A 16,522-nucleotide genomic window follows, 5' to 3' on the forward strand; every position below is an offset into this window, starting at 1 on the left:
AAGCAACTGAGTAAGCAGTTGCTTAGCAGTTGCTTGAGTAACTATTTTTGGCGTTTATTTTAGTAGTGCAGCTGTTTTTCTTCTTTTAAAACAAGACATTAAAACTTATATAAAACACAGAGACCAAAGCGGTTTCTACGTCTACTTGGAGATTAATGAAAATTTACGCAAACTTTACGACATTGCCAGTGGAATCCGCATGTAGGTACGTCGGTGTTTTTTTTGTTGGCCGTGCCTATAAGAGCAACACACACCCAAGGAGCATGAACAAATTCCTTTTTTCGTGTGGTTATTATCGAGTTAATAATGACCCGCCCTTATAGGGTGTCATAAGGCATGGTTGCTTCCTATAAACACCGAATAAACCACCGAGTGAGCGAGCAAAACCACAACACACCCAAAGAGCATGTACAAATTCCTTCTTTCGTGCAGTTATCATCGAGTTAATGACCCGCCCTCAGGTGTATACGGTGTTATAAGGCATGGTCGCTTCTTATAAACACCGAATAAACCACCGAGTGAGCGAGCAAAACAACAACACATTCTAAGAACATACATATATATTTCATGTACATGTATGTTTCGTCTTTTCGTGTAGTAATGTATGATCAATGACCTGACCTGAGCGTCATAAGGCATTGACGGTTCCTATAATCACCGAATAAACCACCGAGCAAGCGTGCAAAACCACAACACATTAAAGATTATATATAAATTCCATCTTTCTTGTCAAGTGTCGAGTTGTCATATGGCGTTATCTGCCCGTATAGCCTATAGGTTAGTATAATCACCGAATAAACCACCGAGTGAGCGAGCAAAACCACGCCACAATCAAAGACCATGTGCAAATCCCTTCTTTCGTGTAGTTACCGTGTTCTATCAACTCATTCGCCCTTCATGGTTGACGGAAGAGGCGCACACTTTGCATCGACCGTTTACAGCGAAGTTGGCAAGATAATCCTCTTGAAAAGAACTTTATGTCATTTTGCATGCCCGAAGCATGTTTAGTGTTAACGGGCCTTAGTATTCGTCACGCTAATCAGTGGCACACTAAGGCTACTACCTGTCACTACCCACTCTCTTCATTATACAGGTAAGCCATGAGGTCTATGGATTAGAAGCACGTCGCTGTCTTTGCTATCTTTAGTTTCAGTCGATAATCATCACAGCCATCTCATGTCCTTGGCCATGGGTGATTTTCACGTAATAGGGATCTCTTACGAATCTCCAAGCAGATGTTGGATCTACAACTTTTCTGACCGTTTGTTTCTCTTCATGGTTTCCATTTCCGTCTCATTTGTTTGTATGAATGTATTGCCTAAAAGAAAGGCAATTAAAAAAATCAAGAAATTAATCTTACCTACCGGTCGACTTTCCTAACAATAAAACAGTCCACTGAACCTCAATTCATTGTATATGTTACATCTGGGAAAAATGGTAGTAATTGTCCACTTTCCATCTGCTTGGAGACGAGCCCTTACACTAGTTACAGCGCTTCATGTCTGTATGAAATGTTCCATAATTAGTGCAAAAGGCAGTAAATGCTCCTTGATTTTATGTCAGCCATTCCATTTGACTCTGGATTGAGAGAATTTTAACACTGAACATAGCTTAGGCTTCTGATGTTTGCAGGAATTTTAGTCTATTGTTGCCACCCATTTTGTAAGTAGACCCATGGGAGATAAAAAATACCTCATCTGCTTTAACATAAAAGAGCATGAGATGATTTGAAGTTGAGTAATTCCCATATACGTCATTGCAATTAGTGAGAAATACATGTCATTACCGTCTATTTATCGTTAATGTGTTTATTAGGAAGACATCCTTGATAAGCAATTTCGCCTTTTGCATGATCCTCATGATCAATAAAATGGGAACGAAACAAGATAAAGAAATACAGAAGCTCAACAAATGTGATGTACGGCCTATTGATACAGACTTATTATCAAACGCGCATCTATGGACATGCACAAACTAGATTTACTTTGATTCATACATATTTGTAGTATGTGGGTGAGTTGAAATGTTCACTGTCCGCTGTTGCCCGCACATAGTGCAAGCTTGTAACATTATTTTCACTCACTAGTACTGTACGATATCGTCATTTTTCTGTATTTATTTGGCAAAGACATATTTGCAGTATTTGCTGAGTTGAAACGTTCACTGTCCGCTGTTGCCCGCACATTGCGAAGATTGTAACATTATTTTCACGCATTAGTACTGTACATTCATTGTAAGATATCGTCATTTTTCTGTATTAATTTGGCAAGGACATACTTGTAGAATTTGGGTGAGTTGAAACGTTAACTGGCCGTTGTTGGCAAAATATAGCGCAAGATTGTAACATAACTTTCACGCACTAGTAATGTACATACATTGTAAGAATCATCATTTTCTATTTTTTGGCAACGACATATTTGTAGTATTTGGGCGAGTTCAAACGTTCACTTTTCGTTGTTGGCCGCAAATTTTGGAGAATTTTACATAATTCTCACGCACTAGTGCTGTGTATACATAAGCAGTCGTCTTTTTTCTGTATTTATTTGGCAAATGGGTTAAGAATACACATGGTGAACCTTGATTTCAGGGCTTCGTTGCCATGTTTATCGTTTATTCGCCCTGCTGCTTACCGTAGAATCTAATTTTGTACCGACCCAAATATGCCATGTTGTCATGCTTAACATGCTCATGCACGTTTGTACCTAAAAGTTACAACGCGACTTCTTACACCTTACTTTCGATTAGGTTTTCCCAGATGCTTGTCAGTTTGCGTACGCGCTAGCTATAGCCCTACCTGATCTTTTGTGTCAAAATATGCATACAAAACCCTTACCTAAGGCTATGCACTAAAATGTGCTTGACCAATTCTTTCTTTCAGAAAACTGCAGAGATGGTGTCAAAATGCTTAGGGATGGGTTACGGTGACATTCAAGGAGCAAATACCCGGAGGAGGCGACATTCCAAGTTTAAGCGAGGTCTCTCCAGTGAATTCACCCAATATTGCGTAGGCTATTTTGATCCAACGATTACATGTTTATATTTCAGCCCCGCGATGGCATAGCAGGTAGTGTATTTGCCAGGCATGCGGTAGGCCGTGGCCATGGGCTTCATACCAAAGATATTTCCACAAATGATACATAGACCTTTCTCTGCTTAGCACGTACATGTGTAGCTTAGCTTCAACCTTCCTGACCACTTGGATTTCGTATAATGAAGGCATTCTTTGCCAGCCTTTTTTTCATTCGCACGCTCGCATCAGTTTTGGGGTTTCCAGATAATGTCATCCATGCAATCAAATCAACGTGGCCTAAATCGTAACTACTTACTTAGATCTTATTCCGAGCTTGTGTTAAGTAGAACTGCGTCATATTAAACCACTTGATGCGATTGATTGTATGTTGTTTGTTTGTTTATTCGGAATCTCTATTAATGGTAAAACAAACAAGTACGCATTAATATTCATGGAGTCATCTACTAATGCGATAATACATCATACGAATGAAAATCACAATAAACATATTATTACAAATTAATAAACAATCAAACAAACAAACACATAAATACCTTAATAACCCCAAATAAAATCACATAAAACTAACTAGGGCTACACATTACTATTAATTAACCTAAGATAAAAAGTGTTAATTAGTGACTGTTAAAGTGTGACAAGTACAGTATGACCTTCGTTTCAAGTCTTGGCCTACTGTTCAGTCTTCGAAAATAGCCATGGAAAATTAAAGGGGCATGTGTTTGATCATTTTTTACATTATTTCTCAATTAGTGACTGGATGAACGTGAAAGATACAGAATGGCCATTGTTTTAAGCTGTAGCCCACTAGTCATGGTTGTGCTTTTCACATACAACTGGCGGAGTAGCCCGGACACCTGTATGGCATGTTGCTTCACTTGTCAAAAGGAGCTAGGGCAACTGAAGGTGCATGCGTTTAATAAGATGTTGTTTTTCAATTAGCGATTGTATGAGTGTGACAGATACAGTATAACCTTTGTTTCAAGCTGCGATGCTCTGTTCGTGATTGTACTTTTCAAAAACAACTGCTTGAGAACCGCAGAGGCACCTTTATGTTATATTGTTTCACTTGGACGGAAAGGGCATGCGACTAATGGTACATCAATTAGCGATTGCATTAGTGTGACAGATACATTATGACCTTTGTTTCAAGTTATCACGCTCTGTTCGTGTATGTTTAAGAAAACAACAACTGGAGGAACCACAGAGGCACCTGTACATACTGCACATAGCGTCTAGATATTTATTGTTACGACCAGTTGAAGATTAGCTTCTCAGTGCGCTAAACTGGATACAGAGACACGTTTCAATTCCAATCGGTATGTGACAGGCGCTAACCGTATATCCACTTACTGTGCTCCAATGCAGTAGATAACGATCACATAATGTCGACCATTTCAAGAAATAAGTACCTCTTTTATTCCGAGGTTAATATAGGCCACTAACCTTCCATTGCAGATGTCAATGACGATAATTCTTTGTTAAGTACAGCATCTGTGACCACGACCGCTCCGAAAAGTCAGACATACACTTGATAATCTGACTGTATAAAATGTACAATGCCTGAGTTTACATGTCCAGAACAAAGTGACCAAAATGCGTACCTCAAAAGGCTAGGTTCTACTCTATGACAGGAATGTCCCTGTAGCTCAAATCATAGCAGGCTCACAGTTAATCTCCTGGTTCCAATTAGTTGTTAACTTGGAAACTAAGGTCCAAATCCTGGGAAGGGCATCTCGGCTGGGCTCCACCCGTGTTTCGGAAGGGACAAATGCTCGAGAAGATGCCTCGAGTACGTTAAAGAGGAAGGGTTAACAACCCCTCCCTGTGAAGTTATACCCTGCTACAGAAGTAGCAAGGAAACTTGTTGACCTATTGGCCACTTGGAAGAACGTTATAACAACAACAACTACCAATCTTACTACTACTACTACTACTACTACTACTACTACTACTACTACTTCAGTCTGATTCTATTCACTGCACGCGGGCTCATAGGGGTATGTACATGATAAAGTAAAGCACCCCTTTACCCATATGATGGAAAAACGTTACATATGGACCTCCCCATTCACGGAGACCGTTAACAATATATTTCTATTTACCAATATGGTCTTTTGGACGACCTCTCCCTATGTGGAGCCGCTCTATGTAATAGCAGCATAAATCGTGGAGCCTTGACGAATAGACTTATTTAAACACCAGCATCGACAGTAGATAATATAAAACCCAATAGTGATACGTTATTTTTGGTGCACAGTATGTTTTATAATAAGGTATCTTGAAGCATTTTAGTTTTTCCTTTACTGATACCCAAGCAGAGGTTAGTTTCCGGCATGTTTCGACTGTCTTTTTATGTGTTTTTATCGGGCTTTCTTTTCTGTAAGGTTTTCTTTTTGTCCGTTAGGCTGACAAAATAGACAGCAAGATAAAAACGCATGGTAAGACATCCAAAACAAGCCGAAGTCTAACCTCTGCTTGGAGAGAGAACTGAAATGCTGCCTACTGGAAGTACATGATTAGTAGTCCGGTCGGTGCCTCGAACTCAATCGTAGACTTGACCTGGGGTCAACTCGCTAGATCTTGTGGGATCGTCCCAGATACCAACACCTGCCCCTACTTAAATCTGCCAGACTGACTTACCCCTGACGTTAACTATATGCTTTCTGTATTTAATACCATCGATCGATAACCGTGATACCCCAAGAGACCCATTATTTTAGCGAAATGTACTGTAATTCCTTTCTATTTGTCTGTTGAGGGCAGAATATTTCTTCGAAGATTTACAAGACCACAACGCAATTGTGTTCGCCTGTGATGGAACGCTGACACGTGCCCTAGACCGTTGTATATTTCATACAGGCTGTATATTAGACCGCGAAATTGCTTCTTTCAGCCAAAGATATTGGCTTACACTTTGTGATAGCGTTTACTAGAATGAAGATTCTTATGGTATGCCAGTGTTTTGACGGATACATACCCTTCACCATGAGCTACGTACAGACCGTATTTTAATGCATCAAACCGACTTCTAATGGCAGAAAGGAACATTAGTATGTTCGATGTGCGGCAATAGAAGATATGCCGGTGCACTTTAAGAAACGTCAATATACTCAGCACTTAAGAAAAGGCTCTAAGTGTTTTCAGTAGTTTCTTTGAAGTGAAAGCTGTATTCTTAAACACGAAGTAACGGTGCAGTACAAGTCTCTAAAACGTTATTACTTGTATGGCATTCATTTGCCACCAGTCTTAACGTACATGTTGTACTCTACATGTTTAACATATACAGTTGTTTAATACATAACATTTTCTTTCCGTTGGTGATTCATGTATTTTGAAATTATTGTATTGCTATGTATTCAATTTTTCCTTTTTGTTGAATCAAAGACTTGATACTCTCTGAGTATGACGTCACGATTTGAGACAGAGGAAAATTGGATCCATCTCCGCCCTCGTTTTCATGCGAGCTCACGTCCGTTCTCGCCAGGCAGCTCTCGCGAGAACTCATTCCAAAATGGAAGACAACATCTCCGTCCTTATCATCATTATCAAACACAACATTTTCACACACCGAAAAAAAAACAGAATATATTAAGGATTGCTTTTACACTAGATAGTTAGGGCTCATCTTCATTAAACATGTTATGATTTTAGAGCCAAACAACATTTAAAATTCTTCAGTTGGTCACGTATAAATTGTCCGGTTTCCATAAACCTCTAAATGACAAGCAACTTTAAGATACATGTATATGCGATACCACAGTAGATACGGTCTAGTTTAAAGAGATTTGTCGGTTTCTCTACTTGCTATTTTCATCTTCATAACACGGTGCATCAGTGTCTATTTCGTCATATTGATTTTAAAAGGGGCCAATGACATTTCTGAACTTCAACGGATTGAGTTCATATCGTAATTACACATCAATTAATCAACCAAATCAAGATCACTCTGTGGACAACTGCATGAGCGAGAGCATGATCCTGCCTAAGTTAAACATAATTGGTAAATCACTTTCTCTCGGGTAACAGGTTTGGCCGGTCAGGTACATGACTTAAGATAAAGCACTGCTTCACGGATCATTAGTTAATAGAAAGACCGCATACATCAGATCATTATCTGTCCCCTTGAACTAAGTTCTGGACGATCTCTTTCTATCAAACGAAAATAGGTGCTGTATGGCCACATTTGATCAGCCGTAGAGTATAGTCTAAGAGCCTCAAAGAAGAACCTATTTGACTAAATTAGCTTCTTCTCTGAGGCTTTTAGCCACTCAACATACATAATGAATCCAATACCATAGAATTATATAGCTTGTTGTCTTCCATAATCTTTAATATGCAAATAGTAAACTACTGTTTACTAAGGTCCAGGTGGAAAATTATGGTTCTTTGAACCTTTATGCAATTTTTTGTAGATTTGCCCATAATGGTACGTATAGCAGCAGAACTCGCGTTTATCACTAGTACGCTTCCAAATGTGATCTTCAAACCAAAACATGGCCGCACATGGCTGACCGCTGCCCTGTGCAGCCCGATTGCCCAGGGCAGTGGGTTGCCTGTTGACGGTTTCACCATAGTTTTTGTTAAACCAGGCCAGACATATTTACAAGATTTATTGAAGTTTTGAAGGAAAATCAAAACCAGTCTGTTGAAGATTTACAAACTAGTCTTAGTTCATAATGATTATCATATCGTATCCTAAATGTCAGAAGGTGGAGTATTTCCATAAGAAGAATATCATGATAACATGTGATAGCCTAAAGTGTGCATAATAAATAACTGATTAGCCTATCCTAGGGGACCTACCGCTAGCTGATCTACAGTTGTTGGTGTTGGAGTCTGTGATGATGTTCTAACTCAGCGAACCCTCTGCAGAATGTTTTGCTCAGTACATAAACACCTGAAATGTGAAACAATGGTAAAAATATGCTAAAAAGTGTTTTACATGTCATTCACGTGAAAGTTTTATTTTGAAAAAAATTGGGGCCAAAATGTTACATTGTGTATCTTTAATAGAACAATTCTTGCAATTTGCTAATGTTTCTATCATTACACGGCGCGTTTGTTAACTTATCGTTTGAACACTCCTCGTTTGAACATTTAGAAACTGCAGTTTAGAAACAGACAAATATGGAGGGATAGAGGCTGACAGCAATAAATATTAATGCTGACATGTTTTGTTGCATAGACCTTTGTCGGTTTATAATGCCAAACATACATATTTGTATGTTCTGTTCTAGCATTGTTTATACAGTATTTCAATGGTCATTGCCTCGATCTGCCATCTCAATGTACTAAACAGTGTTATGAAAGGCACTAAGTTTAAGATAGCATGCATTTGTATTCTATGTCTCCTTCCAAGCTCAAATAAGATAGCCTCCTTAAAGGATTCCTCCTCCTCTAGTGTCCAAATGTCAAGATCTTGCAGAACAATATCACTTACGTGGGTCCTCGTGATGATATGGACTGTCACGAGAGAAGGGCGCACAGGTTAGTCAATGTCTGTATTTCAAAGGTCACATTATCAAGTCAATCGATTTCAAGATACCAACACCGTCTCCCTTTATTCAACAGTATTCGTACGTTATGAAAATAATTTCATACTGTATCCATTTGTACAGATTGAATTATTTCACTCTTCAATTTCCTGGAGGGCTGATATTCACAAACGGGTTATGATACATATATTGGAAGAAGAAAAATGTATTTCTATACAAATGCTGAATAGGCATTTAGGGCCCTGGTTGTTCAAGTAGCTGTTTCCAAATATTTACCATCATAAACTTAATTAGATATAGAAGATTACACGTTGCGTTTTCTCATTCATTTTTCAAATCTTTCACATGATCCTACGAGATAAATTGAGAACAAGCTGTGCCGATAAAAGACGTAAGGTGCTTAGATATTAACAGTTAATAGCTAACCTCTACTGTTTTTGATCTTGCTGGAATTGAATTGTTTGGTAGGTTTGTGAGAGCCTGGCACTCCGATGAAGTTTAAAAGTGGCATGAATGACATACAATGTCTGCCCACCATATAGTTGCTCACCCTCCTTATATTGAAACCACCATGCCAGTAGAATGTAAAGTGCTTTAGAATTGTTTGCCATTCAGTAAACCATTCACGTTCGTACACACTAACAGTTTAACGCCGTGATTGAATTAGCAAGCAAGCAAACTATGCCCAGAACAGATTAATATGGCATATATATATATATATATATATACAATGTGTTTCAGAGGTGCTGTTAAAATCTATACTCACTTTAATCAAGTCAACAAGGAATTTTACAACTACCCCAAATTGCAATCAAAAGCAGTAATCCTATTCCATTGAAATAGACCATTAAAATGAAAGATCAACTTTGCACAACGGACTTGAATTTCAATCGCATGTCTCAAAAAATCTATGTAATACTGCGTTTCGCTATGTCCAATTTAAAGTAGTTTTGACGCTAAACGAGTGTGGTGATCGGTCTATGCCGATTTATGATATGGTACGCTGGGCGTGCGATGGACCACAAGTGGTCAAGTCTAAACTATGCTGGGGCTCATTTACAGAAGAACGTGAAGGAAATGTTGAGCATATTTGGTGGGAGGATAGGCACTCAGTCACAAATAACAATTGGGGTACAATTTGTAACGAGTTTGCCTTTAGAGGTTACTATTTAGAACGAACATCTTGATTCTAACTGTGGAATCAACACGTTTAATGTTAAATTCCTGGACGTTTCCAGAGAGCGGTAATCGCCATGACTGTGGTTACGGCACTGGTGCCATTACTATTGCTCCGGAAAAGGCGAAGGCGGCCGGAAAGGAAAATAAAGGTCACAGTTCACAAACTGAACGGTATTTTCTGGCAGTAGTAGAGTCCATTCAGGCCCTGAGCAAAGTAGCTGAGGAGGTACCAAAAATTCAAGAAATCAGTCATGCTGGTCATGCTTCTGGTTACGGCAACGATGCCATTGGTTCCGAGAGGCAAATACCATGGGAAAAATAAAAGGTCTTAAGGTTCCGGTTCGGAATTTGATCTGACCGCCCTTACAAGTAGTTCGTGAAATAAGACGCAAATCCTAGGTTTTCTCAATAGTTTTGTCTCCAGATTTTTCGGTTATCGCTATAGCAATGTGTAATCTTTTATATTTCCTGAAAAGTCCGTTCTTCGTAGCGTTTTTCGACGGCGCAGGTTTGGGCGTCCGGCGTATACTACCTGATGTTTTTGCGCGGAGACGGCAACGCGGCTTTGTCGCCTGATTATCCAGATCATGCGATCTATGTGCGTTTTGTATGTGTTAGCACCATTTGGGATTGCGGCAAACGTATCCTAAGGATTTTCTTCATGTATGCGTATTATATAGACAAAGTATTGACCTTTATTGCTGGGTCAGTCATTCTCCAATGAATTTTTTTCCGTACAGCGGCCTGTGAAAAAGGCCCCTAAAATAGGAGTCTATGGTTGAAAAATTATTTTAATGATCGTTTTTACAAAAAATAGCATTTCCACAGAAAATGTCAACCGAGTCTGTCGATCAGCGACAAGGTGTCCATTTCCACCGGAAACATTGAATTGTCCGGAAAATGATGTTTGGAGAAGCGCTAGCCCTTTTCTCAGAGACAGTCGAATCGGCCCCACATCTTAAAAAAACTCCGAACCGAGACCTTGATTCACAACGAAACGGTATTTATCTAGTCGTAGTAGAGTCAACTCAGACAATAACAAAGGTAGCTGAAGAGTTACCGACAAGTCAAGAAGACAGCCATGATCGTTATGTCTCTGGTTACGGCAACGACGACATTGCAATCGTTCCGGAAGGGGCAAATACCATGGAAAAATAAAGGTCGTAGTAGAGTCCATGCATGCACTGGGGGAAAACTGAGTAGTTAACTGGAACGTCAGTCAGACAAACAGCCGTACTCGTTATGCCTCTCGTTACGCCATCGGTGCCATTGCCAGTGGTTCAGAAGAGGCAAATACCATGGGAAAATAAAGGTCACAGTTCACAAACTGAACGGTATTTTCTGGCAGCAGTAGAGTCGCAAGGTCGCTGAGCATTTACCAAAAAGTCAAGAAAACAGTGATGCTGGTCATGCGTCTGGTTTCGGCAACGACGCCGTTGCCATTGGTTCGGCGGAGGAAAATACCATTGGAAAATAAAGGTCTTAGTTTAAAAGACTTTAAACTAAGATATTCATCTAGTCGTAGTAGAGTCCATTCAGACCCTGAGCAAGGTAGATGAGGAAAACAGCCATGCTCGTCATGCATCTGGTTACCATCACCATTGGCATTGGTCCGGAAGAGGCAAATACCATATGCATGGAAAAATAAAGGTCTCAATTCACAATCCATTCAGACCAAGAGGAAGGTGACGGAACTTCGGCCATGAGCGTACAGTCATACTCGTGACACCACTGATTATTAGGGTTGCCATATTTCTAGAAGAGGCAAATACCATGTCAGCATAAAGGTATCCATTCAGTACCAAAGCGAAATCTTTCTGACCCTAAAGTAGTCAGCTTATTTAGACCACGAGGATTTAGGTATATCTGAGAAGTTACTATTACCTCGGCCAGATAGATATCTGTTACGTTATGAATTGATAATCATAGTTTTCCGGGTGAAACTATTCACGACATAATCTACCTAATGAATAATTGTATCATCATTCAAACAGCAAACTGACTGACAAAGCGTCCAAAAAGACTTCTCAAGCAAATTTTGTTGACATTATGACGCACGATAACAATAGATAAGTAGATCTCAGAGTCATATGAATATGTAGCAAAATAACAAGTTATCAATCTTCAGCATCCAATGTTAGAGATATCAATCAAAAGATTACTCAAGCAAATTTTGGCGACTCTATGACGCACAACAACAATAGATAAGCAAATCCCAAGGACACATGGATCTTGCAAAGTAACAACATATCAATCTTCAATTCAATGCATTTATTTCAGTCATGAATCATCAAAATGTCAGTATGAGTTGGATTCATGATTAGCAACATACTTAGCTTAAGATCTTTTAATGACATTGAACATTATGATCATTGTCAAAGGCTCAAGCAGTGAAAATTCAAAAGAAAGAAATTGAATTTGAAAATTCCCTAGGTACTGATTTAGACACATGTATTATAGAACTATGTTTCTGAGGTATAGTCTTGTGGTCCTGCGGAAAGATTCGGTTCTTTTTGTTGAAGTTGATGAAGCAAGCTGGCAATGCGTGAATGAATATATAATGCATCTGAGTCATAGCCACTTCGATTATACTTTTATCAATGTCAAAGTATTCTTATCTGTTAAAGCACACATTTTCACATATGCATAAAGCGATACATTACATTTTGAACAATAGAGAATTTTACATATGAATGGCTGGCCGAAGTTGGTGGTGCGAGAATGTTTCCACTTTTTAGTATAACTTAGATTCATTTTAGTCATCAGAGAAGTCGTACTAGTAGCAAAAATGGGGAAGGAACATAAATGTTAGGTTAATGATACTTATACTTATGTCATACCTGGGCCGCGAAAACGTTCGATACGGGTGTTTCGGACCGGGTGATAATTTTCCGTACCACACGGGGTTCTAGACTTGTATCAGTGTATTCCGCATCACCCTCGGTCCAAGCCCTCCCGTGGGTCGGGTCTGGTACCTCGGGTGATACGGAATACCCCATGTTGTATTCTAATAGATATATACATACATATGTACCCTATGCTATGTACGCCTGTATCTTCAGTCGTCCACCGACACAATAGGATAGAAATATTCTGTAACGATACGTAGTTATTTTGTAACGTTACATGATATATCTATTTTACTGTTGTCTGCGTTCATCCAATGAATGTGATTACGCACAGTGTGTGAAAACTTTCCGCACCATCTACATTGTCCGAATTTATATCCCATGGACCCATTTACCTCGCCCATTCTCGTCCTTAGATCCTAATTTTATAGCATTTGTTGACGACTTAACAGCCTCCTTATGGGCCTGCGTTTCCTTAAGACAGCTTAAACTTGCAATTCACGTCTTGGTATTTTGCTGACAAGTAATACAAGTCGTAAAAGGTTCAATTTGCTGCTAAAGAGAATTGATTGACGGGTTTAGCATTAGCACCCTACAAACTTAAAGAACAATTCAAGCAAGAGTGAGAGTATTGACTTTCCTTGTACTTTTAAATTCAGCCCTGTACGCTACATTGTCAACGGTAGTAACTATTACTGGTACCCGATGTGACTATAGTAGGCCAGGGGGTGCCAGATTTCATTTCGATAAGGGAGACCTCTTCCGGATAGAGTATAGAAGTCATGGGTTCCCCAAGACGGTAAGATGGTTCTAATCGAAATGTTCATCACTTGAAATGCACGCTATATATGGCAATCTCCAGTACACGCAAGAGCGTACAGGGTTGTAAGAGTCAGGAAACGTGTATGCATCGCAGCATGTGTCTTTGAATGATGTATGGACTTTTTCGGAAAAACTATCAAAGGCTGGGAGCAGTCGGTTGAAGATTTAGCGATAATTTTAGAGGCTTGTCTGAACATTCAAGATAAGGACGTGTGGTTTGCATGGACATGTACGTCCGGGCGTGTCGGTGTAGCATGCCGGAATATACTCCTGGTCAGAATATACCTGGTTACATTTTGGCCAGGGGTGTATTCTGGCTAAAATGAATCCGAATCCTTGTCATGACTATCAAAAATATGCAAGTGTGGATCGGAAAAGCATATTTGTTTGTGTATTTGCGAAAATAGATTCAATATTTTATATACCGTCTGTAGACAAAAAAAGTCCACAACTAAGTACGTTCAAAGTCCAAACGATATCGCATTCATATATTTTCAAATACACATTTTACTTTATTCAGGCTCTGGGCAGCTTTTAAAGTATGCAAAAACTGGAAAATTCCTCATTAGAATGAATCATGGAAGAAATAACTTTTTAACACTATCGGAGATATTGTCCGCAATAACACTCGGGCAGGCTATATGTGCCTACTTTATAGTTCATGTCGGTGACCCGTCAAACCTGACCTTCTCCGTAATATCACCGGACCTGTCAAACATCAATCATTATCCATCCTGACTCATGGACACGCTAATGTCCTCTCGGATTGCCTGTGAAATTATAGGTGACTTTGATAGGGTTCATATCGCAGACTCGGTGCGCGCATAAGTTACACATTCTATAAATTATTGACTTTTCAAGAACCGACGGTGGTCCGATATCTATTTCAAATGTCCAAATGTCCCATGATTACGAAAGAAGTGAGCTCTTCATAGAAGCTGTCAAATGTCATTCAAATTTTTCCATCTTTACAGACAAAAAGAAAACTACCTTTCTCTTGATATCAACATCACAGAACCCACAACTTACAGAAAAAAGTCTGGGCTTTGTACATGTCTTCGAGGAATTCTTAAGAAGTCAAACTAGTTGAGTTTTAGCATCAGCATTTAGAACAGATCTAATGATGTGTAACACTGCTCTTCATGCTCATTGACTGTTCTTGTCCTGTTACTTGCAATTGGCCCTCAGTAAAGAATTTGAAACAGACGTATCATTATATACCACTGCCATATATCGTACTAAATGTACTGGGGTATAAATGTATACTATTTTTCCTATAGTCGCCACTGCAGACAGACAAGTGTTGACGATACATTTGATCTCGATGACTCTTGGAAGACTAGTGCACTATATATGAATGCAGTCCAAGAAACAAACGAACCATCAACGCTACTTGGGACAAATATTCACTCTTGACCATCAGATGAAGCCTGATTTAGAATATTGTGTCTTTCATTATGACCATTAGCATACTTGACATATTGCATTTGTTTATGTCATCTTGCGTCTTGTATAATGATGATGTACACATGTAAATCTATGGTACTTTTTGGCTTTGATCACTAATTATTAGCCTAAGTGTTCTACACTGGGTGGGATTGCTAACATTTAGTACTTATGTACAGCCCTATATTCATAAGATGTACACTTCTAAATCTAATTCTCTAACTACCTATGGCTACTGCATGATGTTATCTTACTATGTGAAATAAGTATGTAGTTCGCTTCGTCTTCCATACCTTACAAATGACCTTAGTCTAACTATTTGACTGTTGGGGAACCATAGTTTTTTGTTTCTTAGCGTTTCACTCAGTGTCATGACTGTCCATTCTCTGATATCATCCTCCCATCTTTTCTGTTGTCTATCTCTCCTTCCTCCTCCCTGGACGGTTCCTTGCATGGTAGTTTTGGCTAGTCCCGATGATTTTCTTATCTTTCATGTGGTTAGTATTTATTTATTCATCTTAAAACATATGGGTAGTCTCTTCAGCCAAAGAAAAGCTGATTTCCAAGAGAGACCATGACTATCGAAAAAAATGCAAGTGTGGAAAAGCATATTTGTTTGTGCATTTGTGATTATCTTCAATATCTTTTATACTGTCTGTAGACAAAGTCCACAAATATGTAGTTCAGTTGTAATTGTATGAACTGTGTTTCAGACCCCCGGGGCCGCCTGTATCATAAGTTGTTTGATGAGTACGACCAGGACGTGCGGCCTACCCTGGCTCCTCCGGATGTGGTGGAGGTCCACTTCATCGCTATTCTCTCACATATTGTAGAGGTGGTAAGTTTTTATTTTCTATTCACATATTGTAGAAGTGGTAAGTCGTAGGCTAGATCAGATACATTGTAAAAGAGGTGAGTTGCAGTTTAGATCAGATACATTGTAGGCAGTGATAACTTGTAGGTTAGATGAGATAATTTGTAGAAGTGATAAGTTATAGGTTAGAAAATGAAATCGAACTGATGCCTAGTGTGTTAAATTTTACCTTTTTGGGTGCCAATGATATTTCAAATAGCAGACTAAACCTCTTGTTATATCAAAAATTGCACAAAAAAAGAAGTGCTTGGGTCCGCGTGGACCCCAAATGCACGTATGAGAGCTTAACCTTGTACTTGTCTGTAAACGTCTTTAAAGCCATAAATAATAGATGGCAAATACTTGACGGCCGAAAACACATGGACGCCATGACTATATACGTACTAGGATTTTACTTTAGAAACCCTGGCATGCTAAAAACGCATTAGGATTACACGTGAGCTACTCGCTGAACGATCATCCAGATTGAAACCGCTGACCCAAGAAATTGAAGACATGACTGAGAATCAAAGGGTATTTGGGGTGTTATGGAAGCAATCAGCGAAGTACTTTCCTGGAATATTTATGAAGTTAAAAGCCCAAAGTCAAGTAACCGTGTTTACATTGAGGCCACAGGGGGCGTCCATAAATCCTTTCGAGATTGATATTTAGTTGCGTCAGAGACAGGGCTAGGCCGTGAAGTTAGGCCGTGAAGTTCAAGGGCGCATTTTTTTCAATATACGATCAATTCAACACTTCTTGATATTTGAGTTGCCAAAGCAAACTGAACAGAAAAATACAGTGTCAAAGTTAAACTGCAATTTCCAAAGACATTGAATTATTTGAT

The 16,522-nt window shown here is 39.2% G+C and overlaps 1 protein-coding gene across 1 annotated transcript in view; it reads left to right on the plus strand.

The window, feature by feature from the left end:
- The window catches only part of LOC136436395 (neuronal acetylcholine receptor subunit alpha-10-like), a 30,621-nt gene that overhangs the window by 4,231 nt on the left and 9,868 nt on the right, over positions 1-16,522 (plus strand). The window contains exon 2 of the mRNA XM_066430354.1: positions 15,536-15,660. Within this exon, the coding sequence (XP_066286451.1) occupies positions 15,536-15,660 (125 nt within the window). The remainder of the gene's footprint in view (positions 1-15,535; positions 15,661-16,522) is intronic.

The sequence above is a fragment of the Branchiostoma lanceolatum genome, chromosome 6, assembly GCF_035083965.1.
Source record: "Branchiostoma lanceolatum isolate klBraLanc5 chromosome 6, klBraLanc5.hap2, whole genome shotgun sequence".
Classification (NCBI taxonomy): domain Eukaryota; kingdom Metazoa; phylum Chordata; class Leptocardii; order Amphioxiformes; family Branchiostomatidae; genus Branchiostoma; species Branchiostoma lanceolatum.